At 45.3% G+C, this 27381-nt stretch overlaps 1 protein-coding gene across 1 annotated transcript in view; it reads right to left on the reverse strand.

The window, feature by feature from the left end:
* POLR1A (RNA polymerase I subunit A) overlaps nucleotides 1-27381 on the reverse strand; it is an 82920-nt gene that overhangs the window by 18572 nt on the left and 36967 nt on the right. Inside the window, exons 14-21 of the mRNA XM_036262713.1 lie at nucleotides 19616-19807; nucleotides 9356-9505; nucleotides 8203-8386; nucleotides 5740-5822; nucleotides 5465-5623; nucleotides 3815-3913; nucleotides 2879-3031; nucleotides 1435-1517 (exon numbers count right to left, since the gene is read on the reverse strand). Coding sequence (XP_036118606.1) covers nucleotides 1435-1517; nucleotides 2879-3031; nucleotides 3815-3913; nucleotides 5465-5623; nucleotides 5740-5822; nucleotides 8203-8386; nucleotides 9356-9505; nucleotides 19616-19807 — 1103 coding nt within the window. The remainder of the gene's footprint in view (nucleotides 1-1434; nucleotides 1518-2878; nucleotides 3032-3814; nucleotides 3914-5464; nucleotides 5624-5739; nucleotides 5823-8202; nucleotides 8387-9355; nucleotides 9506-19615; nucleotides 19808-27381) is intronic.

A 27381-nucleotide genomic window follows, 5' to 3' on the forward strand; every position in this document is an offset into this window, starting at 1 on the left:
CCACCCGCGGACGGGTCCTGCAGATGTCTGTGCCCTCTGTCCCCCAGGGGCTCCCAACACCCTCCTTTCCCTCCTGGCATTCAAATGGCCTCGGGTCCTCCCACCCCCAGACTTAGTTTGATCATTTGTTCTCTAACTTTTTCTATACTGCACATGTATTCTAGAATGATTTAAAAGGATGGGGATGGGGATGGGGGTCACCCCTGCTCACGGAAAGAACTGGCCAGGCGATGACCCATGCCCTCTAGGGGGAGTTCACCCCCTGGACTGAGAGCAGCCAGCGCTGCAGAGGGCGCTTCCCCGATAGGCCGCTCCCGCGGGCTGCAGCTTTGGGAGTCGAGGGGAATGGACCAAAACAAGGGCTTGAGCACTGGGAAAAGTGGAGCTCAGCAGCAGAGAAAGGAGAAGCAGGGCGGACAACAGACCTCTGAGGGGAAGGAGCTCTGTCTTCCTGTCCAGCAGGCAGCGAGTTCCCTGAGACTAACGGAAACCCAGGCCTGCAGACCGCGGGGATTTATCCTTGCTGTCTCCTCCATTTCCCACTACTTCGACCAGGAGCGGTTTTCTGATGAAAGACCATTGGAGAAAACTCCCGGGGGCAAAGGCACCCGTGCTGCATCCAAGAGGGAGCTGGGACGCAGGCAGCTGTCACCCATCTGCCGGGCATCTGCAGTCAGGCCTTGTTCAGACCGAACCTTCATTCCCCCAGCCTGCGCCAATAGGCCAGAGTGGCTCCTCGTTTTCTTTCCCCCCAGCAGTGAAAGAGACAAGTAGGTCTAGGCTGGGAACCCCTAGTGACACCTGCATCCCAAGAAACAGGAACTCCAGTGACAGACGCTCAGGCAGGGCCCTGGGCCTGCACGCCCACGCACTGTCCTGGTGCCGAGCCCTTCCGGGGCGAGGACCAGCTCAGCAAACTGAGATGCTTCCCGTACCTGTACGCCCCTCAGAACGCAGGGGCCCTCTGTCCAAACCTCTGAGCTCATGTGTTAGTAACCGTTTAAATGGGAAAGAGTAACTGCTATGTTCTGTCTCAGGATAACCATGGACATTTCTTTTTATCCTCACCCAAGGACATTTTTCCATTTTTTGTTCAGAGTGGGAGGGAGAGAGAGAAAGAGAGAGAGAGAGAGAAACATCAATGTGAAAGGGACACATTGAGTGGCTGCCACCCGCACGACCAACCAGGGCCGGGGACAAACTGCAACCAAGGCACACGCTCTTAGCGGGAACAGAACCAGGGTCTCTCTAGACCGAAGAGCGATGCTCTCACCGCTGAGCCAAGCCCACCAGGGCTAACCATGGACATTTTTAAAACGTTTTTTCATCCAAAGAAATTCTAAGTGAACTGTCACTGAAAACGTAAAAGATGACTGACGTGAATGGTCCCGGACACTGTTCCCACTGAAAGGTGGCACAGCAGGTGCTTCTTACCTCTGGAGGTAGCCGGAGCGGCTGGTTTTCACAGCGGTGTCGACCAGACCCTCTCGCCCTGCCATGCAGTGAAAGAAGAACTCCTGCACGAGAAGCGGGACCCAGGTCCCAGAGGTGGCGTGAGGACAGCGAGCTTCGGAAGAGCGGCTCAGGCCAAAGCCTCCAGCAGCCTCGCCTCCTCTCCTAGGGCCCCTGACAGCCCCCGTGGCTCCAGTGACTTCTGCCCTCCCTGTGGTGACTGTTGTCTTATCCTGCCCGAGAGCAGAGGGGCAGTGGATGAGAAGTCACAGGTCTTGTTCAAGGGGCCGGGTGGCCACCTGCATGTGTGCCTTCCATCCCTGGTATTATATCCACGGCCCATTTTCCAAACTGAAAAGGCCCTGGTGCCTCAGCACTGGTCAGTCCACCTGTCTGAACCCCACTTCCCACAGTGTTAACAGAGGTGCAGAGCGCCTTCCAGCCCACAGTTAGGAATACATTTACAACAGCCATCGGCACACACACACGCCCACAAATACACACGAAGATACATAGCTCAAACCAGAACTTCATGACACTACCCCATTCCTGTGCTCTCTGTATCGCCTGTTCTGCTTCCTGACATAAAGAAGTGCCACTCATTATCTGCTACAGTGATTTCATGATTTACTAAGGGGTCACAGCCAGTGTTAAACACTCTGGACCATGTCAGCTCTGCAGCATCCTGTGCCAGAGGCCATGGTGGCCACGGAGCACCTGTGTGGGAGCGATGCAGGAGCCCGGAGCAGTGCAGTGTGGGCAGCCTTGAAACAAAGGCCCGGTCCTGTTCACAACCTGGCCCCAGCTGTCTGACCCCAAGAGTCATCCCTGCAGAAATGTACTCGGTCAGGGAACAAAAGGTGCTAACGTTCAAAAAGCCATTTCTGACAAGTATAAGGAGAAAATCCTCCTCCCTAGGGGTGAAATCTTGTTGGCCAAGGGAACACTAGACATTTGCTACAGCTAGTCAGTTTTCCCACTGTGGAGGAGGAGCCGTGGGAGTTCTGTTGGGGGCTTTGTGAAATTCACCTCTGTGACGGGCCCTTTGGCAATGGAGAGGGCCCCGGTGAAGGTGCAGAGCCTCCCCTTCCTGATGCCTTCAAATGTAGGTAAGAATGTGAAGGAGGGGCACAGCAGGAAAAGGTAGGACTGGGGTTGGTCTTGTTAATCTTTTCATTTATCAGAAACACCTACTGAGCTCCCACCATGTGCCAGGCACTGTGCTAGGCTCTGGCGTCACAATGGTGGACGTGACATGGTTGTGTCCTTATGGGCTTCATGGGCCACAGGGTCTAGTGGGTCAGCAGCACATGGCCTGGTATTTATTACTTCACTGTCCTTGCTCAAAGTTGTTGGGGAAGTTGAAGGCCTCCCACCACTAAGCCTAGAAATGAGAAAAGCCATAAGGAAAAACCAGAACACATACAGGCGGCTTGATGCCGGTGAGGAACCTGCCAGCCACGAAGCCGCCAGCCCTGGGGGTGAATTCGTAAGGCTGGAAGCAGGGCAGCGACTTGCCAGATGCCATCAGCGGGGGTCTCCGACCTTCCAGCTCAATCTGGCCCAACAGGCACGAGATCTGGGGAAAAGGAACCCAAGATCAACACGCACGAAACAATGCTTCATCCTAGCTTAAAAAAAGTTGCATGGTAACAGTTCTCAAAGGCCAACCCAGGTTTGCAAATGAACCAGGGAAGCTGGTGTTTCCCTTTTGTTGACTAATGGAGAGTGTTCACATTTGGTGTCGGTGTAAATGGGCTATTAAAAAAGCCATGTTTCAGAATCATCACATTATACCTGGAAGGGACCTAGTGCTGGTCCTAATGGGGAAACTGAGGCCTGCAGGAAAAAGTAATTTATCGTGATCCTTAGATTCTAAGGCCAAAAGAGAATAATACTGCCTATGTATTTGGGGTCAGGGGAGAACAGTGCATTTGGGTTTTGCTTTAGTCAAGGGGGCTTCCTGATGGCCTTCGGCCTTTTAAGCCCATTTCTATTGTTTGGAGTCACCAAACAATGAAATGATCCTCAAAACTCTCTCAGGTCATCAAGATAAAAAGCAAAATTGTGCCCAGCCTGTGTAGCTCAGTGGTTGAGCACTGACCCATGCACCAAGAGGTCACTGGTTTGATTCCTGGTCAGGGCAAATGCCCAGGTTTGTGGGCCCGATCCTCAGTGGGGGGCATGCAGGAGGCAGCGAATCGATGTTCTCTCTCATCGATGTTTCTATCTCTCTCTCTCCCTCTCCAAAAAAAAAAAAAAATCAATAAAGAGAAAAAAGTTTTTAATCAGACACAAACCCGAAACCCTCTTGCAAGCACCCCGCCCCCTGGCACACCGGCCAGACCACCTTTGCTCGCACCTGCATGGTGTTCACAGTTGAGCCTTTGGACCCAGATTGCACCATCATCTGCAAGTTGTTCTCTGGGAACTGCCTGTGCAGGCCGAAAGGCATGCATGCCTGTGGGTTCAAACACATCAGTCAGTGACTTCCCTGCCTTCTGAATCCCGGGTGCAGAAGGTAAAACCCAAATGTGGAAGCAACAAACTCACACTATTTATTCAGATACGTGCTAAAACCCCAAGGTAGGAAGTCTCATTTGGCATTAACTCTCTTGCGAGAACCCCTAGAAGTCTAACAATGACCCTGTGTGCTGCTCTTGACACCATCTGTCAGGAAGCCTGAGGCTCCTGTCACTGGCAAATGGCAGCAAAAAGGGAGAAGTAGAGGGACCGGCATATGCAGTTGTGATTCTAAAAAGCTGCTGCTTAAGAACAAAATCTGAGGTGATGCCCTGTGAATTCCGCCAGCAGAGCATGGCCTTGGCTTGGCAATGATGACCAATATCCCAGCCAGATTCACCTTTACCAACACACCGTGCAAGCACCCTGTGGGAACCTTGCCTCAGCTCCAGGGTTAGTGCCAGCAAGCAAAACCCCCGGGTGCAGCCTAGGGAGACACTGGGAGGGGCTCTCAGTCTGCTTAAGCTTCTGCCTAGAGTTGCAGAGACCCAGTCCAACACAGGAGAAGCAGAGTGGGTGGGAAGAGGGGAGCTGGAGGGACAAGCAGAAGTTCTGAGATGCCTTTGGGACAATGCCCCCACCCCAGAATTCCCAGGCAACCCTGCAAGCCAGGCCTCCCATCTTGGGGAGGTGCTGGGAAGACTCCTCTGAACAGTATCTCTGAACCTGTACAAATGAGAGGTCTGTGTTCTTGGGAGCCTAAAGGCTACTGAAAGCCAGTCCAACACTGACCTCTACTATTGGCCCTGCCTCTTCCTCCCCCTCTCAGGCTGGCCCTTGAGGCCCAGGAGGCAGGGTGAGGGTCAGGCTGGCTGCTTTAAGCCACAGGACTGGGAGCCCCACCTCTGGGACTAGAAGATAGAGAGAAACAGACTGTGGTCTTGGCTTGCGCAGGAATTTCCTTCTCCTTTCTTAATTGCACAGGAACGGCTTAGTGAAAAGCAGACAGGGACTTGGGAGGACTTCCACAGTGCTCCTGCCATGCCAAAAGCATTATGCAGGTTAGGTCCTTCATCCTGCCTACCTCCAGGTGTGGAAACCAAGGCACAGAATGGTTACACCACTTGCCCAAGGTCACACTGTGAGTGTATGGCGCAGTCGGATTTAAACAGCCTGCAGCCCTGGCTCCGCTGTACATGCAGCGCTGGTGTTCTGGTCCCTCACGCTGCTCCTCCACCCGGATGTGGCACCACAGCATTTCTGTCTTCAGTCCCCTTAACGTAGTCAGCCCAAACACAAACATAAAAAAAGTGTCCAGCATTCCCGCTCAGCACTAAGCGAAGACCTTTCCAGACCCTGGGCTGGGTGAGGGAATGAAGCCACTGGCTCTTCAAAGCGACGCACTTTGCACCTCTCACCTCCCGTCTCACCAAGTCAGCTGCTCAACAACCAAATTGCTCTAAAGGCCCCTGAGTGAGAATCAAAATGTAATTTAAAAAAAAACAGCATTCAAAATGGTGGGGATAAGTGTGCTCACTGCCAGGCTAACCTTGTTAATCTCATTACTGTAATGATTCACTTCCTCCTTGAACTTCAGATCGATCATGTTAAAATCCCTCTGGTCTTGGCCCAGATGGGCATCCTGCCATTTCCCTCGGACCTCATCACATGATGCCGTTTCTGGCAGGTCTAATGCAGTCCTGACAGCCTGGAATGAGAAAAAGAACATGTTGGAGGCAGCAGCCAAGAGAGGAAGGTGTGAGCTTCACTCAGTAGGAACGCTGACCCTCTGTGGCAGGCCATGGCCCCTCAGGCCCTCCTCACCCGAAACCCGCAGTGGGTGGACTCTTCAATGATCCTTTGTCTCTTGGCATCTGCCTTTGGCTTAACCAAAATGTCTTCCACATCTGTGAAGTGAAACAGACAAGCTCAGATGGGACAGGCACAACTTCTCACCAGGATAAAACTCAGTGAGGTCAGGGCATGGAGCACAGGGTCACATACCCAGGAAGCACCTGAATCATGACAACGGTATTAACATCCTCGAGAGACTGCTACCATCTCTTAAGTGCTTCCCATCTCCTAAGCAAGCATGAGGCCAAGCATTACAGTCTCCATTCTACAAATGACACAACTAAGACTCAACCTTGAGCTACTTGCTCAAGGCTACAAGGTAAAAAGTAAACCCAGACCCGAGTCCAATCATGTGCTCTTGCGCACCAGCTCTTGCTTGAACTCAATATACACAAGTTGCATGAGAGGGCTCGAGGTGAAGAGGTTTTGGATGAAAAACTGAGTTTAGGGAAAGAAGAGAGGGAGGTAGAGAACATCCTGGTTTTGATTCCCAGAAGTCAACTGTTCCAGGGACCACCCACAGTTGTGAGAACGGGTGAGCAGGTACACTCACGGACACACTCGAGCCAGGTGACGGGCCACCACTGCAGGTTCTGCCCCAGGAGGAAAGCCTGGGTCACTTCAGGTAAGCCCGTCTTTCCAGCTCCATAGGGTTGAGGACTCCTCACCTTGGGCGGGATGTCTTTCTACTCCATTTTTCAATCAACTATTTTCTGTTTGTATCTGTTAGTGTTACTGGAGTCAAAAGTCCCTCAGCCAAGATCTGAGCGGAAGGAAAGCGGTGGCTGCACCGTTCGAAGCTGGGCTGAAGTGTCTGGAGTTCCTGACGCAGTGTCCTGGAAGCCGAAGGGCCTCTAAAGAGCATGTGCGAGCGGGAGGGAAGATGTATTCCCTGTGAGGAAGCCCAGCACCAAGAGTGGGTCCTTCCGTGGGGTCAGCTCCAGGCCACACTGGTGTCCCTTCACTGACCCTGCTGGCTCTGGGGGCTGAAGTGAAGGCACCATCCCCAGCCTGCCCTTCCCTCAGAGCTGTCTGCGGCTTGGCCGCGCCCCTCTCAGCCCGATGGCATCAGCAGCTCTTTCCTTGGGTCCACTTCTCTTTGTACCATGTGCCAAGAAGGGCTACGGGCATGGCTTAGTCGTTAGGTTTGAGACGCATCGTGGTCTGGGTGGGAGATCTTCCTGTACTTTTCACTTTTTACAGATATTTGTTCAGGAGTGCTCATGCCAGCAATACAGTGAAAACCAGGAAGCAGCCTGAATGTCTAGTAACAGGAACTGGTTAAATAAGCTACAGTCTAGCTACACAACTGGAATAACTTACAGCAACAGACCTGAGGATGCAGATTTACATTAGCTCACCCAGAAAGAGATTCACGAATACATTTGGAAATGAGGGAGAGGGAGGTGAAGATTACAACATAGCATGTAGTGTAGAATCTCATTTTCCCAAACGTGTTTGCACTTGGCAAGTCTAGAAAGATGCACCTCAAGTCAGTACTGGTGGTCATCTCTGGCAACTGAATGCCAGTGACTTCACATATTCTCATGTCTGGCTCTATGTAGACTTTTCCACAGTTAATATACATTAAGCAATAGCTGAGGTCCCACTGCAGGCCAACACAGTCCCTCCAGCTGACGCAGGCCCTGTGGCCCCACTGCGGGATTCCCACCATGTCTGCACACGAGCAAGTCCATGAAACACAGTCTTACTGCCATTACTATTGGTATCACCGACTAGACTATTTCCACCCTCACTGTAGCTCATGCTCGATGCACGTACTCCACAAAGGATCACTGGAGGACGCTGGACTCTACTCTGTACCCTGAGACACACTGCCCTGAATAAGCCTAGCGAGGGGCCAAGCCCTGGAGCCCCTAGGCAGATCTTCTCATCTCAATTCTACCCAGTGCACAGAAAATAATAGCTCACTTGTTTTCTTCCTCAAAGCCAACTTCCTAAAACAGTGTGTACTCATTTCCAGGGAGGAAACATGGTAGTTCCTCTTCCTATCTCAGGATCACCTGACAGCCCTGCCCCAATGCGGTATTTCCAAAGCACGGTGCCCCCACTGTTGGGAGGCTCAGGCAGTTCTAACGAAAGGGAAGACCACTTGCAGAGCACACAGTGCTCAGGGAATTCGGGCAGAATGGAAGTGCGTATGAGACTGAAAAATCAGACCCAAGGGCAAAAAACTGTAAAGGATGAGGCCGAGAAAGAGAAGGAAATGGGGACAGAGGGTCACTGCGCTGTAGATGGCGAAGAAACACTGGCCATGGGGGCGGGGCGGAAAGCACCGGCAAGACTCAAGGCTGCGAGTGAGGGCGACCTGGCAGAAGCACCCGGCCGCCCCGGAGGCCGCAGCAGAGCTGGCAGATATCCTGGCTGGCATGCCTGCCGGACAGGCCCCAGGGGCCCTCACCCAGCACTCACCCAGGGTGAAGCCTCTGTAGAGCTGCAGGGAGGCGGTGAAGAGGCGGGCCAGGCAGGTGAGAACCTTGCCACTGGTCTCCCCGCCATAGATCTCGTAGCAGCAGTGGACCAGGCCGTAGGCAGAGCTCCCGTAGTGCGCCTTGTCCAACACTCCGCAGAGCAGCTCCCCTTCCCTGATGATCACCTGCAGAGGGCACGGCCACGCTCAGGGGAGGGGACGCCTCCAGTGCGAGCCGCCCTCCCTTTGCTCCATGTTTGTTAACCTCACTGTATCTGCCCCTTCACTGTAACCTGCCTCAAGGCCTAGATGGAAAGAGGTCGGCAATTTTTTCTTTCTTTTTTTATAATAAAGGAGGAGAGCACATGTAGACCATCAAAAAGTCTCTCAGGGACCATACTACACACAGACATCTTAGCATGCTCCTATGTCCTCCAATCCCTACCCACCCACCATACTGACTGAGGTCAGGAACCCTGGACAAAGACTCTGTGACTGAAATGAGAACATTTAGAGTCTAAATTTCAAAACCATGTCCTTGGCCAAGGTACTCCTTCCTTTGTACCCTGGGAGTAAGAATAACATAACCTTTCCAACATCCTTAAGAGCGGAATTTCTCCTTTCACAATGTGGGGTTAATGAATAAGCAGCACTGTGAGCGGGGGACGTGGGGATACCCCCCCCCCCCCCACCGAGAACACGCAGAGGCCTTGGACATCCAGTTGGGGCCAGTCTTGCTCCCTTGCAGCAAGACGGTGCCGGGTCAGACTGCCCCGGCCTGCCTCCGAGGCCTGGCTCCTAAGGCACAAGGCCGGGAGGAGTGGACCCTCACAGTAGTTCTGCGCTCTTCAGCCACTCGGGGTCTCGAGGGAAACACAGGCTCAGTGTTCCAAGCGTTGGAGACCCAGGACCAGAGGCCTGCTGCTGTGGACGTTTGCCGAGCTGGTTGCCAGTTTTACACTGAGGGCCAAATGCTGGCCATCAACTCTGAACCTTTCTAAAACCAAAAGCTGACACCCACTTGGGCACAACTCATTCTCTTTGAGCTACAACACCTGCTTCTGAGCGTGTACCTCCATTTCCCTGTCTCTGTTTTAAATCAACCTGTCTGAATCCAGGACTCGCAGTCTCCAACTGAGACGACAGCAGCCATACCTGGGACTCGCACATGGAGTCGGGGTTAAAGCCGGGAACGGGCCGAGGAGACTCCTTCACCCAGGCCCTCCCGCTGATCTTGGCCTTTCCCGACAAATTCAGTGGGATGTGCTCCTCTGGGATTATGTTTATGAGCAACGTGGACACAACCTGGAAAGGAAAAGACGAAAAGATGAGAAGTTCCCTTTTAGGACTTCCTGTCCCTGCTCATCCTGAAAGCCAGACAAGTCCACTCTAGTGACCTATAGGTAAAGCAAGACCAATGACAGTTCCTGCACTGTGGGACAAGTGGATTTCAGTTCTCACTGTTCTACTCCCGTGACCTAAGAGGGAGCTTAGGAGCAGAAACAACACACACCAATAAGAATTTCACTGGGACCTTTTTTGTTAATCCTCACTCGAGGAAGAGAGAGGGAAACACTGATGAGAGACACATCAGTTGGTTGCCTTCCGCACATGCCCAGACAAGGGTCAGGATCAAGCTTGCAATCCAGGTACATGCCCTTGACCAGGAATCGAACCCACAACCATTTGGTGCTCCGGCTGATGCTTTGACTGGTAAGCCATACCAGTCAGGGCCACTGGGATATTTATTCCCTAAAATGATTCCTGTTAAAGTGTACAATCCCCCACACCTGAAAAAGCAATATTCTGTTCTTGAACAGACCAAAGGAAGGAGAGTAAAAAGGTAAATTGCTGTGGAATCGAAAGAAAAACATGCGAGTATGTGGTAAAAAACAAGAATAAAGACAGTAGGGCTGAAGGGGATGTGGGGCTCGTGACACTGCCCTCTGCCAGAAGCCAGACCACCCCCAGGACAAGCCAGAGATTGAAGGACACTTCTCAGAGCATCCTTCCCTGTCTTCAGGCCACATCAAAATCAATGGCAATTATTACACAGTTAAGTCTTCCCACAGAACAAAATGAACAAACAAAACAGAAACAGACCATAGATACATAGACCAGACTGACAGTTGGCAGAAGGGAGGGAGTTTAGGGAGACTGAGTGAAAAAGGTGAAGAGATTAAGAAGTATAGATTGGCCCTGGCCAGCTTGGTTCAGTGGTTAGAGCATCGGCCCTCGGACTTAAGAGTCGCAGGTTTGATTCTGGTCAAGGGCACGTACCTTGGTTACAGTTCGTCCCCGGCCCTGGTTGGGGTCATGCAGGAGGCAACCAGTCAATGTGTCTCTCTCACATCTCTGTCTCTATCTCCCTCCCCACCTCCCCCCCCCCCACTCTATCTGAAAATAAATAGAAAAATATCCTCAGGTGATAAGTACAGATTGCTAGTTACAGAATATCCCAGGGATATAAACTACAGCATAGGGAATATAGTCAATAACATCAGAATAACTATGTAGGGACCAGTGGTGGTGCTGGAAATACGGGGGGGGACCACTCTGTAAAGACCATGATTGTCTAACCATGGTGGTACATCTGAAAACTAATACAGAATAACGTTGAAGGTAGACTAATTTTTGAAAATGTCCTCCTACAGAACAGCTTTGACTTCTGGTCAAAGGAAGGAGAGGATGTAGAGACTAAGAAAGAATGGAGAGCTTTTCCTCTGGGGGCTTCCCAGAGGAGGCCAGAGGTGTCCCGCTGAGACGCAGGCCGCAGGGAAGCTCTGGGACAAGGGGGTGTTCCAGTGTCCACCCATCACTGACTGGCCATGTGCTGCGGGGACATGGTCACGCTCTCCTGGCTTCCGCATTGCTCGTTTGGAGAGTATGTGTGAGGCCCAGTTACTCGTTAAACAATTACACATTGAGTACTTCCTACGAGCCAGGCGCTGGGAAGAACTGTAAGTAAAACACAGTCTCTGTCTTCAGTGGAGCCTCCCTTCCCGAGGGGGACCCAGGCTCTGGAGGAAAATAAAGCAGGGAAGGGCGCAGAGCAGCACGGGGGGACTTGGGAGTTCAGGGCAGAGGGCAGAGAAGGCGTGAGGAAGGGAGCCGAGCCGGGACCAGCTCCTGCACTTCTGGCAGAGGCTTCCGGTCCGCGTGAGAAGGAACGCTACCTGGTAGGTTTTGATCACAGGAGTGACATGCTCTGATTTAACTTTTAATAGGACCACTTGTTCCAAACACATTCCTGGTCTAGACTGAGGCTAAATAAATGCCACAGAGAATCAGCCTCCTACATGACACTGACAAGAAGGACTGCATTTTAGATGTGGTCATGAAGGGACCTGACGGGCAGCACCAAGTGACAGAGTCTGTGTGAGGCAGATCACAGGACACGATAATTAGGTGACTACACACAACCTGATGACGTCCACACAATTAGCTTTTGCAGGGCTAACGCCAGAAATAAATTTATGTGACTAAAAGGCCAGGGAGTCCATCCCCTGCCCCAGGTGGCCCATCAGTATGGCCGTCCACTCAACAAGTGGCTGCTAACAGGAGGCCAGGAGAAGCCATCTCTCAAGCAGCTGCTCCATAGAGAACCCAAGTGAGGGCAGCTGAACCCAGCGATGACCATGGCTCAGTTCCAGAGGGGTCAAAAGCATCCACTCCCAAAGATGTAGCAGGCAGGGCAGACAGGCTGGTGTAACAGGCACTGGGGGCTGAGGAGGGGCCAGATCCTGGCATCAATAGCTCTTTGTGTGCGGACGCAGGTCCCACACAGTAGCCTTGTAAATGTGCACAATGGGGTTGGCGGTTAGGAGGAGCTGCCTTTTCCTGCATGTACACCAAGAGCAGGGAGGAAACTTTTCAAAAAGCGGACAATACTCTTTGTATTCACAGTGGAAGACCAGAAAGGTCATGACCCAGGCTCTCCATAAGGCCAGCACTGCCAGGTGAGGGGGAAAGGCAGGAGGGTGAGACGTTCCCAGGATCCTGACCACAAGCTGAATCTCAACTAAAGAGCCAAACGTACGGCGAGGACAGCCAGGCTGGGCGCAGTCAGGATGGGAAAGGTAACAGAAACACATGTACCCGACCATCCGAGGACGGGGAAATGTGACTGCCATCTCATCTACAAAATCAAGGGGCAGAAATAGCGTTTGACAAACTCCCAACAGCCTTCATGATAAAAACACTCAGCAGAATAGGAAGAGAAAAAAACCTCATCAACCTCACAAAGGAGAAACATCTAGGAAGAGCCCACAGCAGACATACACAGTGATCAAAGACTGGATGCTTTCCTGCCTAAGATCAGGAACAGGACAAAAATACCTGCTCTCACCACTTCTATCCAACAATGTACTAGGGTCTAACCAGGGTAAGAAGGCAAGATAAGATATAAAAGGCATCCAGATTGGAGAGGAAGAAGTGAAAGTACCAATATTTGCAGATGATATAATTTTATATATAGAAAACCTAAAGAATCCATAAAAAATTAATAGAGCTAGCAAATGGCTTCAGCAAAGCTGAAAAATACAAGATAAACAACAAAAAAACCAACTGTATTTCTATACATAACAATACACAATATGAAAATGAAATTAAGAAAATAACAGCGTTTATAACGGCATCAAAAAGAACAAAATACTCAGGAATAAATTTAACCAAAGACGTGTAAAACTTACTTGCTGAAAACTATAGTACACTGTTGAAAGAAATTAAAGAAAATCTAAATAACAGAAAGACATCATGCATTGGAAGACTTAACATTGTTAAGATGGCAATATTCTCCAAACTGACCTCCAAATTCAATGCAATCCTACTGAAATTCCAATTACCCGTGATGCATAAATGAACAAGCTGAACCTAAAATTCATATGGAAATACAACAAACCCTGAATAGCTAAAACAATCTTGAAAAAGAAAAACAAAGCTGGAGAACTCACACTTCCAGATTTTAAAATTTACTACAAAGCTACAGTTATTCACAGTATAGTGGCATCAAGATTGACATATTGCTCAGTGGCATAGAAATGAGAGTCCAGAAATACACACATCGATGGCTAACTGATGTTCAGCAAGGGTGCTAAGAACATCCGGGAAGGGTTAGAACAGTCTTGTCAACAAATGGTGCCAAGACAACTGCACACCCACACGCAAAGAATGAAGCTGAACCCCTACCTCAACGTATGCAAAAATTAATCCAAATGGATCAATGGTAAGGGCCTAAAACCATAAAATTCTCAGATGGAAATATAGCTGTAAATCTGTGTGATCTCTGATTCGGCAACAGTATTTTAGATATAAAATCAAAAGCACAAGCAACAAAAGAAAAAGTAAATAAACAGGACTTCAAAATGAGTAACAATTGTGTCAAAGGGCGTTATTAAGGAAATGCAAAGGCAGCTCACAGAATGAGAGAAAATAGTGGGAATTCATATATGTGATACAGGTCTAACAGTCCAAATATATAAAGAACTCTAAGAATGTAACAAAAAGGCACAATTAAAAAACGGGCAAAGGACTTACATAGACATTCTCTAAAGAAGATACTACAAATGGCAAGCACATGAAAAGATGCCCAATATCAGTAGTCATTAGGGAAATGCAAATCAGAACCCAAACCAAACCCACTATGACAGCTATACAAAAAGAAAAAGACAAGCGTTAATGAGAATGTGGAAAAATCGGAACCTTCATACACTGCCGGTTAGTTCCTCAAGAAAGTTAGACGGCATTACTATGAGATCCATCAATTCCACTCTTAGCTACATATCCAAGAGTACTGAAAACACATGTTCAGCCCTGGCCGGTTTGGCTCAGTGGTTGGAGGCACCAGCCTGCAGACCAGAGAGTCTCCACTAGGTTTGGTTCCCACTAGGGCACGTACCAAAAAAAAAAGAAAAGAAAAGAAAACACATGTTCACACAAATCCTGCACTCAAATATTCATTGCAACTTTATTTGTAGTAGCCAAAACAGGAAAACAACCCAAATCACTCATCTATCTACTAACAAATGGACAAACAAAATGTGCTATATCCATACAGAATATTATTCAGCCATTAAAAGGAATGAATGCTACAACATGAATTTTGAAAGCATTATATGAAGTAAAAGAAGCAAGTCACAAAAGGACACATATTGTATGTCTCTATTATATAAAATGTCCCAAACAGGCAAATCTAGAGACAGAAAGTAACTGTCGGGATGATGGAGGGAGAAATTGGGACTGAATGCTCATAGGTACAGAGTTTCTTTAAAGGTGATGGAAATGTTCTAGAATTAGCTAGTAATGATTAGTGTACAACATAGTGAATATACTAAAAATTATTGAATTATACACTTTTAAAATGGTAAATTAAATGTTAAATATAAATTATATCTAAAAAAAAAACAAACAAGACAGTCAGACAAGATGATTTGAGGTCTCTTTCTGCACTAAAATTCTAGAAGTATATACATGCTAGACCGTTTGCAACATTATCTTGAACTGTGAAAAGTAGAATCTATGAGAATTTTAATTTAAAAAATTTAATACTAAGCCTGCATTAAACTTTTGAAAATTAAATGGATTTCTTGAAAGAAAAGTCTGCCAATAGAGGGCCAGTTAAATCAACTGGTATATCATATCATTGCATACAACACAGAATGGGCTGAAAAGAATGCTGTGGAGGATCTACATGTAGGAACACAGAATGAACCCTACGTCATTAAAATGAACTAAATACATCACAAAGCAATTACAAAAATGGTTTTGTCGACCTAGCCAGAAATGGAAATTGACTTAACAGAATATACAGAGAATTCTGCAGTTTGATTAAAAATCTGTAATATGGATAGTTTAGATCAAGGAGTTGGTAAGCTTTTTCCATAAAACCAGATAGTAAATATTTTAGGCTTTCCTGGCCATACAATCTGTTACAGCTCTGCCATTATAATAAGAAAACAGCCATAGGCAACACATAAATGAGTAAGCATAGCTGTTATCCGGTCTGACGTTATTTACAAAAAGAGGGTGTGGGCCAGAATTTATAAGTAAAATGCTTATATAAAAAAAGGAAAAAAAGTCTCAAGTCAATGGTGTCAGCTTTCACCTTAAGTAATTAGAAAAAGAAAAGCAAATAAAACCCAATGAAAGTAGAAGAAAATAATAAAAATCAAAGCAAAATCAATGAAACAGAAAACAAAAAAATAGATAAAGTCTATTTTTTTTTTTTAAAAAAGCAATAAACCTCTTGGCAAATTGATCAGGAAAAAAGAAGACATAAATGACCAATATCAGGAATGAGAAAGGTGATACAATGTATTAATAGGAAAGAATGGTGTATGAATATTATGAATAACTTTATGCCGGTAAGTTCAACAATTTAGATAAAATCGACAAATTCCTTGAAAAAAACAAAGTACTAACACTCATTCAGTAAATTGGTGACCTGAAGAGTCTATATATATTAGAGAAATAAAAATTTTAGTTTAAAACCCTTCCTATACAAAAACTCCAGGTCTAGATGGCTTCACTGGTGAATTCTACCAGACATTTAAGAAAAATAATACCAGTGCTACACAAACTTTCAGAAAACTGAAGAAGAACTAGTCCCCAACTCATTCTACAAAGCCAGTGATACCCTGATACCCAAATCAGGCAAAAATATTACAAGAAAAGAGAACTACAGATCAATATCCCACATGAACACAAATGCAAAAAAAATTCTAAACAAAATTTTTCTTGATTCAATAATATACAGACAGGGTAATGCCTCACAACCAAGTAAAGACTATTCCAGGAATGTAAGGTTAGTTTAACAACTGAAAACCAGTCAAGTTCCTGGTCAGCAGACTTAAAGAATTGAAGAGCAGAAAGAGGCTTCCAAGATCATCAACCGGAAACACTTGTTTTATAGATGAGAATACCAGGTCCACAGAGCCAAGATGAGATAGCTGATTAGTTGTTAGTTAGGCCTAAGGATGAACCTAGTGATCTAACCAACATTTAATTATTTGGTCACTACATATACTATCATTTTATTACTTTATGGTATGGGTGGGAAATGTCTGTCCCTGCAGGCCATATAAGGCCTGCAAAATGAATACTAGCTACCAGACATCACATGCCTCACCAAATTAGCCTGCAAATATAGCAGGCTAAATTTTTTAGTTGATAATTTTATATGGCCCTTGGCAGAAAAAAAGGTTCCCCATTCCTGCTTTAAGGGGAAGTATAGTGTGATGTTTTGGAAGTTGGAAAACCCTGGGGTTTTTTGTTTGTTTGTTTGTTTTTTAACTTATCTTTATTGTTGAATGTATTACAGATGTTCCTCCTTTTCCCCCCATTGACCCCCTCCTGCCTTTCCCCACACTGTTGTCTGTGTCCATTGATTATGCATATAAGTTCTTTGGTTTATTTCTTCCCACCCCTCCATCCCCCTTCCCTTTGAGGTTTGTCAGTCTAACAACAAATTTGTACCTCTTAATCTCTTCACCCTTTTCACCCATTCCCCCAACCCCCTTCCCATCTGGCAACCAACAAAATGTTCTCTGTATCTATGATAATGTTTCTGTTCTCTTTGTGCATTTTGTTTGTAGATTCAATTGTCATAGATACATCTTTATTGCCATTTTGCTTGTTCATATTTTTGATCTTCTTTTTCTTCAAGAAGACCCTTCAACATCTCATACAATAATGGTTTGGTGGTGATGAACTCCTTTAGCTTTTTCTTGTCTGGGAAAGTCTTTATATGGCCATCAATTCTAAATGATAGCTTTGCAGGATAGAGTAATCTTGGTTGTAGGTTCTTGCTTTTCATCACTCTGAATATTCCTTGCCACTCCCTTCTGGGCTGCAAAGTTTCTTTTGAGAAATCAGCTGACAGTCTTATGGGAGCTCCCTTGTAGGTAACTAACTGCTTTTCTCTTGCTGCTTTTAAGATTCTCTCTTTGTGTTGAACCTTTTGCATTTTGATGGTGATGTGTCTTGGTGTGGGCCTCTTGGGGTTCATCTTGTTTGGGGCTCTCTGTGCTTCCTGAACTTGTTTGTCTGTTTCCTTCACCAAGTTAGGGAAGTTTTTTGTCATTATTGCTTCAAATAGGTTTTCAATTTCTTGTTATCTCTCATCCTTCTGGCACCCCCATGATGAGAATGTTGGTTCACTTGAAGTTGTCCCAGAGGCTTCTTACACTATACTCATTTTTTTGGATTCTTTTTTCTTTTTGCTGTTCTGATTGGTTGTTCTTTGCTTCCTTATATTCCAAATCGATGGTTTGCTTCTTGGCTTTACCTACTCTACTACTGAATCTCTGTAAATTATTCCTTATTTCAGTTTGTGCCTCCTTCATTTCTGACTGATCCTGTTTGATACTCTTGAGGCCCTCACTAAGTTCACTGAAGTTCTCACTAAGTTCATTGAGCATCCTTATAAGCAGTGTTTTGAACTCTGCTTCTGTTAGATTGCTTATCTTCCGTTCATTTAGTTCTTTTCTTGGAGTTTTGTTCTGTTCTTTCATTTGCGAGATGTTTCTTTGTCTCCTCATTTTGGCTGCCTCCCTGTGTTTGTTTCTATGTATTAGGTGGAGTTGCTATACCTGGGCTTCCTACGGTGGCCTATTGTAGTAAGTGTCCTGTATGGTCCAGTGGCACAGCCTCCCTGGTCTCCCAGCTGGGTCCTCAAGGTGCACCCCTCGTGTGGACTTTAGACCCTTCTGTTGTCATTGAGACTTGATTGCTGTTGGCACATAAATGAGAGGTTTTTACTCAGGCTGATCAGCTGCAAGGACTGGCGGTGCCCACTCTCCATCGACCTCGGACTACCTTGGATGATCAGCTATGCAGGGACCCACCACATAGAGCAAGACTTACTTCATCAGGGCTCTGATACCCACTGAGTCCACTCATTGAGCGTGTCACTTGTAGAGGTGGTTGGGTGGTAGTGTTTCGCAGTGTTCTGAAGCTGTCCACTGGGTGTACTGGTTCTGGGGCAAGGTCAGCCACTGCCTGTATTCTACCTAGGGCCTCCAGGCATGAGTTACAAAGAGGTCTGCAGATGGCTGCTTCTTGTGCTGAGCTTGGAGGTGCCCAGGCAAAGCCAAGTTGTGAACCAAGGATGGTTGCTTCTAGGGCCACTTAACAAGAGGTATGGGGCTTGCTGAGAACAGATGCTGCTTGTTTGAGAGAATTTAGGAAAATCTGAAGCAGGATCCAAGATATGCCATTCCTATGGTAAAGCAACTGGTAACAGCTTGGATGGGCCTGAAAGTTGGGTGGGGCAGGGCCTCAGGGAATCACCAGGGCAGAGCGAATAGTGTGAGCCAGGTTACTGGAGTCCCAATATTGCTGCAGTCTGTGGTCCTCCTCAGGAAACGGCCCACCAAAGGAACAAAGGCCTCTGACAGCAGGTCTGTCTGAGAGAAAGCTGCCTCTCCAGCCCTCGCCCCAATGCCAAACAAATATGTCTCTGGTGCCTTTCGAGCTGCCTCCCCAACACCGGAGCTGAGAGGGAGCAAGTTCAAGTAAGTCCGTGAGTGGGCCCTTTAAAAGGAGCTGCCTGGGGCTCCAGCGGCCTCAGTCTGCCTCAACCTCAGTTCCACTGGTTTTACAGCCAGAGTGATGGGGACTTCTCTTTCTGGCACTGGAACCCTGAGTTGGTGGCCTGGTGTGGGATGAGGACCCCTCACTCTTCAGGGAGGACCTTCCCAGCCGAGGTGTCCTGATTTTTATCCACCACATGTGGGTGTGGGACCAACCTGTCCATACCTCCGCCCTCCTACCAGTCTCCATGTGGCTGCTTCTTTAATTTTGTAGTTGTAGGACTTCCATTCATCCGATTTCAGGTGGTTTTGAATGATAGCTGTTCTGTAGTTTAGTTGTAATTTTGATGTGGTTGTGGGAGGACACAATACTGCGTTTACCTGCACCACCATCTTGACTGGAAGTCAGATTTTCAGAAAACCCCGGGTTTGAATCCCAGCTATCTCCTATAGACTTGGGCATATAACTTAACTTCTCTAAGCCTCAATATCCTCAACTGCTAAACACTGATAATAGTGGTTTCTGCATTGCAGATTGGTTGTGAGAATTAAGTAAGATAACATAGTTAAAGCATTCAGTAAAGCACTTCGCTCCTCTCCCAAAATACTACTAATACTACCACCACCACTGCCTATAACCACCATTTGGACTGCAAGGACATCAAGTTTAAGTTAGAAGCAGAGGACAGAAACCATGCAGCCTACTCTTAGTAGATACTCCCTTGAAACTACCCAGACCCAGGAGCCTGTCAAAGAGAAAATCACACTATTGTCTGATTTGTTATTTCTCTGTCTCTGGTGTGGCTCCTCTGGGAATGAAACCTTTTGTATAAATAAGCGGCCCATTTCCTTCTGACATATACTCTGGTTGTTTTCTCCCAATTACCTGCTTTCCTGTCCACAGTGGAAAAGGCTTCAGGATGGCAGGAGCAAAGAGCTTCACGTGTCCTACTTTGTCTGTGAGTCCTCGGTATACCAGTTCCATATACTGCTCCCGGGTGAAAAAGCAGCCTCGAATGGTCATATTTGCACCCGAAACCATGTGATCTTGGATCAGCCCTGCCAATGGCTGGCCATCCTATAAACCAAGACAAAAAAAAGAGAAGAACACAGATAAATTTTAAGTCACATTCTAATTCCTAATCATCTGCTTGGAGGCTGCGTCCTAGCAACAGCCCATGATGTCCTTCCCCACAGCCTCAGGAGGTAGGTGCCCAGGCTTCTCATTTTGAGAGCAAACTGCCTCGCAAAGCACATGACCAGAGCTTCCTGACCGGCTTCCACCTTTGCCATTTGCCCACAGTTCCGTATCAAAACTGCTTCAAATTCATCCATTTCCCCAAGCCTTTCCTCCATAATTCCATCTGGTTCTAGTTAGTGCCGCATATTTTTAGCATTTTTGAGTAAATTTGGTCTGGCTGCTGTTGGCTATGTTCTTGTTTTTATATTTTGGTTTTATGTTTTAGTATTTTTCACACATTTCTGGCTGGGTTCTCCTCTAAATTGGTCATCCATTCAACAAATAGTTATTGAGGGCCTACTGAGCAGTCCAATCACTCAGACCTCCAATCTACTGGACCAAACAGGCACAATCCTCTATGATGAAGAAGAACGAAACAGCAAACAAATAATTGAATAAAATATCAACACAAAAAATTTGTTTCTATTTTCATTTTTTTAAAATAGGTTTTTAATGATTTTAAAGCAAGAGGAAGGGACAGGGACAGACAGAAACATCAATGAGAGAAACATTGATCAGCTGCCTCCTACTCACCCTGTCCTGGGGGATTGAGCCTGCAAACCTGACCAGGAATAGAACTGGTGACCTCTCAGCACATGGGATGATGCTCAACCAACTGAGCCACATTGGCCAGGGCTGAATACAAATAATTTTAAATGACATAGAGGAATAACAGAATGGATCATCACATGGTTTGAGGTAGAGGGGTGGTCAGGAGTGGTCTCTCTGAGGAAATACAACAGTGAGGCCTGAGCAGTGACTTGAAACAGCAGTGCAAGGGGGCAGAGGTTCAGGCAGAGGTTCCTTGAGAGGCTCATGAGAGGGCCCTGACATACAGGAAGAGTGTCTGTTATGAGCATCTGATGCAATGCAGCACATGCTCATAGTGGGCCCTTAAAAAAGGTCATCTACCAGATGCCCGCACAAGGGTTTTTATAAAAGGCCCAGTTTTGGTGGGTACATTAATCTCATTTGACACTTTTCACAGTGTTTCTGCTCCCCAGTCTCCTGAACTCTATCTGCAGGTCTGTGTTCATAGCAACATAAAGCACACTAAAGTAAAAATAGCTGTGCTCACTGACATTTTGTGAGAAGCAGTTTTGCAAACTTTTCAATGTTTATGGGGACTTGAGAAAAATCTGAGGATTGTTATCATTTGGTTGTTACATACTATCCAAAATTATGGCCATATTTCATAACTAGTGTCACAGGAACTCACAAATGCAGCCCTGGAGAAGCACCAGGAATTAAACCACACATACTAATTCAAAAGCTAAAACGGAGCCCGGCTGGTGTGGCTCAGTGGTTGAGAATCAACCCATGCACCAAGAGGTTGCTGGTTCTATTCCTGGTCAGGGCACATGCCCAGGTTGTGGGCCAAATCCCCAGAGGGAGGCAACTGGGAGGCAGCCAACTGATGTTCTCTTTCATCGATGTTTCTATCTCTCTCTCCCGCTCATTTCTTCTCTCTCTAAAATCAATAAAGAAAAAAAATTTTTGTTTTTAATTGCTAAAATGAATACCTGTCAAACAGTCTAAATACTGTGACAATGGATCTATGAAAACTCAAAGCTAATTATTACAAATGGGCTGTACAGATGCCATAGATGTAAGGCAAGATCCAACAGAGCATTCAGCCCGTCTTACAAAGGCTTTGAGTTACCAACTTCAATAAAAATGATATTCTGGCCCTGGCCGGGTGGTTCAGTTAGTTGGAGCGTTGTCTGTCCTGTACACAAAAAAAAATTGTGGGCTCAATTCCCAGTCAGGTACATACCTACATTGCAGGTTTGATCCCCAAACCTGCAATGGGGTGTGTATGGGAGGCAACCGACAGATGCTTCTCTCTCACATCAATGTTTCTCTCTCCCCCTTCTTCTCTCTACAATCAATAAACATGTCCTCAGGGTGAAGAGTAAAAAAAAAAATTATACTCGGTATCTTGTTCCAAAGACATGGTCTTATTTTGCTTGGGGGAAAACTGAAACTAGTATTACACATTTGACTCATCCCACAATCTTTGGAGGCAGATACAGATTTTTCCTTTTGTTTTCTTCCTTTAAAGAACATAATTACATGTTATGCGATCTATTCCATGCCTTAACCTCTCTGTCCAGATTTCTGCATTGCTAGAAAATTACCTTAATGGCTAAATTGCTTTCAATGCAATAATCATGAATTCTAGGAAGGAATGCTGATTAAAGCAATTTACCAAGGGTCAACTTATGATTCTGAATTTCCCAAATCCTGCTTAGGATCAAAAAGACCATCTCTAAATCAAAAACCCAGATAATTGCCAGTTATCCTATTCCACTTAATATCATAGCAAAATGACATTACAATTACTGTCTTTGGTCAGGATGCTTAGAGAATTATGGTTTTCTGTGACTTCAGTCTTCTGGCTGACTAAGTAGAAGTCAGAAAGCTATTCTCAAGCCTTGTTAAAAAATAATTTCCACAAAGCACTGGCCCTCAATGAACAAAAATAAAAGAAAAAGAAAAAAGAAAAAAAATTAATCCACAAAGAAAAAGATAAATAAAAAGTTTGTTTTCTGAAAAAAAAAAAAGAAGTTCCATTCATCTCCAATTTTAAGTAAAAAAGACAATACACAACTCTATTAAATACTTACAAACAAAAAATACTTTAACTGTGTATTGTGGTTAGTTAAGGAAGAGAACCTAGAAATGTAAAAGAAATGGAAAAATGAACAAAGTGAAGTGAAAAACAGAGAAAAAGATACCAAAAATATTACAAAAATATGGCTTTCCTAGTTTACAAAACCAGTTCTTCTTGTCCTCTTAGGATACTGCCACCAAAATACTTCAAGACATGTTGCGCTTTTATAACCATCAGTAAAAATAAGAATTCCACCTCTTGGCATTTACACTAAGGACTAAATGAAAGTATCAAGGATCAAAAGCTCTTTACCTAAGACAAAAGATATTGACTAAAAATGAAGTTAACCCTCAGATCACTCCCTACAAACTTTTCACTTTTTATTTGTTAAGAAATTAATTTATTCAACCACCTATAAAACTATCACAAAGGTTAAAAGACAAAAGTAGGAAAAGTAGGAAGAGCATGTGTAATTACAACAATAAATTAAGGGACACACACACACACACACACACACACACAACTAGTAAAAAATAAATGTGAAGGGGGTGAGTAAAAACTGCAAGAATTTTGCAACATAATAAAGGCCATATATGACAATCCACAGTTAATATCACACTCAACAGGGAAAAGATAAAAGTGTTTCACTTAACATCAGTAACAAGACAAAGATGTCCATTTGCACCACTCTTAACATAGTACTGGAAGTTGTAACCATAGCTATTAGACAGGAAAAAGAAATAGGCATCCAAATTGAAAAGGAAAAAGTAAAACTGTCATTATTTGCAGATGACATGATACTATGCAGAGAGAATCCTAATGATTTCACGAAAAAATAACTAGAACTGATAAATTCTGTAAAGTAACAGGATACAAAAATATTCAGAAATTGGTTGTATTTTTATACACCAATAATGAACTATCAGAAAGGGAAATTAAGAAAACAATCTCATTTACATTGTGTAAAAATATATATATATACACCTAGGAATAAATTTAACCAAGTAGGTAAACGTCCTATACTCAGAAAATTGTAAGACGCTGAAGAAAGAAACTGAAGAAAGTACAAATAAATGGAAGCATATACTGTGTTCATGGATAGGAAGAATTAACATATTAAAATGTCCATACTAACCAAAGCAATCTATAAAGTCAATATAATCCCTATCAAAATACCAATGGCATTTTTCACAGAACTAGAATAACCCTAAAATTTATATGGACCTACAAAGACCCCAAATAGCCTCAGCAATCTAGAGAAAGAACAAAGTGGGAGGTATTATGCTGCCTGATATCAAACTATACTACAAGGCCACAGTCATCAAAATGACATGGTACTGGCATAAAAACAGACACATAGATCAATGGAACTGAATAAAGAGCCCAGAAATAAACCTGCAGCTATATGGTCAATTAATCTGTGATAAAGTAGACAAGAATATACAATGGGGTTAAGACAGTAATATCAATAGATGGTGCTGGAAAAATTGGATAGATACATGCAAAAAAGATGAAACTAGACCACTTTCTTACACCATATAAAAGAATAAACTCAAAATGAATGAAAGACTTAAATGTAAGGCTTGAAACCATAAAATTCCTATAAGAAAACATAGGTGGTAAACTCTCTGACACTTCTTAGCAATATTTATTCTGATATGTCTCCTTGGGCAAGGATACAAAAGAAAAAATAAAGGGGACTACATCAAACTAAAGTTTTTGTACAGTAAAAGAAACCACCACAAAAATGAAAAAACAACCCACTGAATGGGAGAACATATTCACCAATGATACATCTGATAAGGAGTTAATACCCAAAATTAATAAAGAACTCATATAACTCAACACCAAACAAACAATCCAATTAGAAAATGGGCAGAGGACCTGAATAAACATTTCTCCAAAGAGGACAAACAGATAGCCAACAGACACATGAAAAGATGCTCAATGTCACTAATCATCAGAGAAATGCAAATAAAAACAAAATGAGGTATCTCCTCACACCTGTCAGAATGGATATCATCAGTAAATCAACAATACAAGTGTTGACGAAGATGTGGAGAAAAGGGAACACTCATGCACTGGCGGTGAGAATGCAAATTGATGCAGCCACTATGGAAAACAGTATGGAGGTTCCTCAAAAAAATTAAAAATGATACTGCCTATTACCCAGAGATTCCTCTTCTGGGTATATATCCAAAGAAACCCAAAACACTAATTTTTTTATTGTTGTTAATCCTCACCTGAGGATATTTTTCCATTGATTTTCAGATAGAGTGGAGGGGGTGGGGGGCGGAGAGAAAGAAAGAAACATCGATGTGAGAGACACATCAATTGGGTTGCCTCCTGCACGACCCTGACCAGGACCGGGGATTGAACCTACAGCCCAGGCACATGCCTTGACCGAAAATTGAACCCTTTGGTCTTTGGGCTAACGCTCTAACCACTGGACAAAACCAGCCAGGGCCCAAAACACTAATTTGAAAAGATACATGTACCACTATGTTCACTGCAGAATTATTTACAATAGGCAAGATAAAGTAACCCAAGTGCCTATCAATAGAAAAATAAAAAAGACGTGGTACATATATACAATGGAATTACTTGGCCATAAAAAAGAATGAAATCTTACCATCTGTGACAACATGGATGGACTTAAAAGGTACTAAATAAGTGAAATAAGTCAGAGAAAGACAAATACCATATGCTTTTCCTTATATGTAGAATATAAGAAACAAAATAAACTCACAGGTACCAAGAACAAATTGATGATCACCAGATGAGAGGGAGGGTTGGGGGAATGGGTGAAAAGGTGAAAAGAATTAAGAAGTAAAAATTGCCCTGGCCGGTTTGGCTCAGCGGACCAGAGAGTCCTGGGTTCAGTTCCCGCTAAGGGCATGTACCTCGGTTGCAGTTTGCCCCCAGCCCTGGCTGGGGTCGTGTGGGTGGCAACCAATCGATGTGTCTCTCTCACATAGATGTTTCTATCTCTTCCTCCCTCTCTCCTTCCTGCTCTATCTGAAGATAAATGCAAATATGTCCTCAGATGAGGATTTAAAAAAAAAAGAAGTAAAAATTGCTAGTTATAAAAAATAGTCAAAGGGTATAAAGTACATCACAGGGAATATAATCAATAATGTAATAACTATATATGGTGTCAGTTGCGTACTAGACTTACTGTGGTGAGCACTTCGTAAGGTATATAAAATGTCTAGTCACTATGTTGCAGACATGAAATTAATATAGTATTGTATGTCAACTGTGACTGAAAAACAAGTTTAAACAAAGATATTAAATCATTGATATAAGCTTATTTACCTGTGTTCTGCCCATCTCCCAACCTAAAACTCATAGGCCTGCAAACATGCGATGAGGCACATCTGGATTTGAACAGGCCTGCCCTTTGCAGCACACATGCAAGCACGAAGACCCTATACTGCCCTTTTCAATCAAAATGAAGTGTGGAATGTCCAAGTTCCCCAGTTGGCTCCGGAGCACCCAACTCCACATGCAGCTCATGACCAGAGGCCACTCTGCCAGCAGGGACGGAGCCACCTGCTCCTCTCTGGTGGTGTTCCCGTGGTGAAATGTCACACTGCTCTAGAGTCAGAGAGCCGACTGGAACCTGGCAGCCTCTTCCTTCCACGTGTCCTCACTGCACCCCAGCCTCGCCTGTCAAGGGGGCTGAACATGGACCTGAGTTTGAGTCCTGACCTCACTGCTGGCCGGCAAGTTACTCACGTGCTCCTCATGTGAAAACCGCACCTGCCTCATAAGGCTGTGAGGACTGCACAAGAGGATGTTTGCAAGTTGCCACCACTACTTCGGCTATGATTGTTATTACTCACATGAAAAGGCAAAAAGCCAATTTTCAAATAAAATAACTCCAAATATTTCTTCCAATTATTAGTAAAATAAGTAAAACTATTTCTTTTCATTTTTGAGTGACCTGAGTGGGCCCTAACTTCTTCCTTTCAGACCCTCCCCTAGTCAACAGCTGGCTAAGGTGGGCAGGTGAGGAAAATAAAATTGAACTCAAACATTTGAGTCCATTGTGAAGCTACTGTGGTGTGTCTGGTGGGAAGACACTGGGATGCTAGGCCCCTGGCCACCTGCCTGATTCCCTGGGAGGCAGATGACTGATGGGGAAAGAGAAGTTCCCAGGAGAGGGCACTAATCGATGCTGGACATCTCTGAGCAGCCTCCCAGGATCCCTGGGTGCAAAGGTCTCCATCTCTTCTGCATGGGAGCAGCAGGGCCCTCAGAGGGGATAAGAATAAAACCCTAGAGGATCTGGGAGCTCCCTGTCTTTCCTCCTGCTCCTGAGCTGTGTGTCCCTTGTCCAGGGGCAAGTTATACCCTCTTCGTGTGTAAATGTGGACATCAAGAGCACCTACTCCGCCCTCTGTGGGGAGGGTAAAAGGAGAAGCCTCCAAAGTGCTTTACAGTGTCTGGCACTGAAAAGGTGCTTGGAAATAGTAGCCGCGATTCTGTATTATTGCTACTAGTTCTTTCATACTCCACCACAATCCAGGTGAATGATGTATTATTGTGAATCACTGTGATGCAAATGGTTTATAATTTAAAAGGCCTCAGGTCTTGGGTGAGTGGTGAGGGGTATGGGGGACTGGCTCTCTCTCACTCTGTTCCTCCCATGAGCATACTGACTTGGGCCTCTGCCACTTAATGGGAATGGGTCATCTGGTCAGGCCAGGGGCAAGGAAGTTGCATCCTTCCCAGGTGTTCCTCTGGACAGCCATGACCACACGGGTCTGCTTCTGAGGACCAACCTCAG

The sequence above is a fragment of the Molossus molossus genome, unplaced genomic scaffold (genome assembly GCF_014108415.1).
Source record: "Molossus molossus isolate mMolMol1 unplaced genomic scaffold, mMolMol1.p scaffold_m16_p_15, whole genome shotgun sequence".
Classification (NCBI taxonomy): Eukaryota; Metazoa; Chordata; class Mammalia; order Chiroptera; family Molossidae; genus Molossus; species Molossus molossus.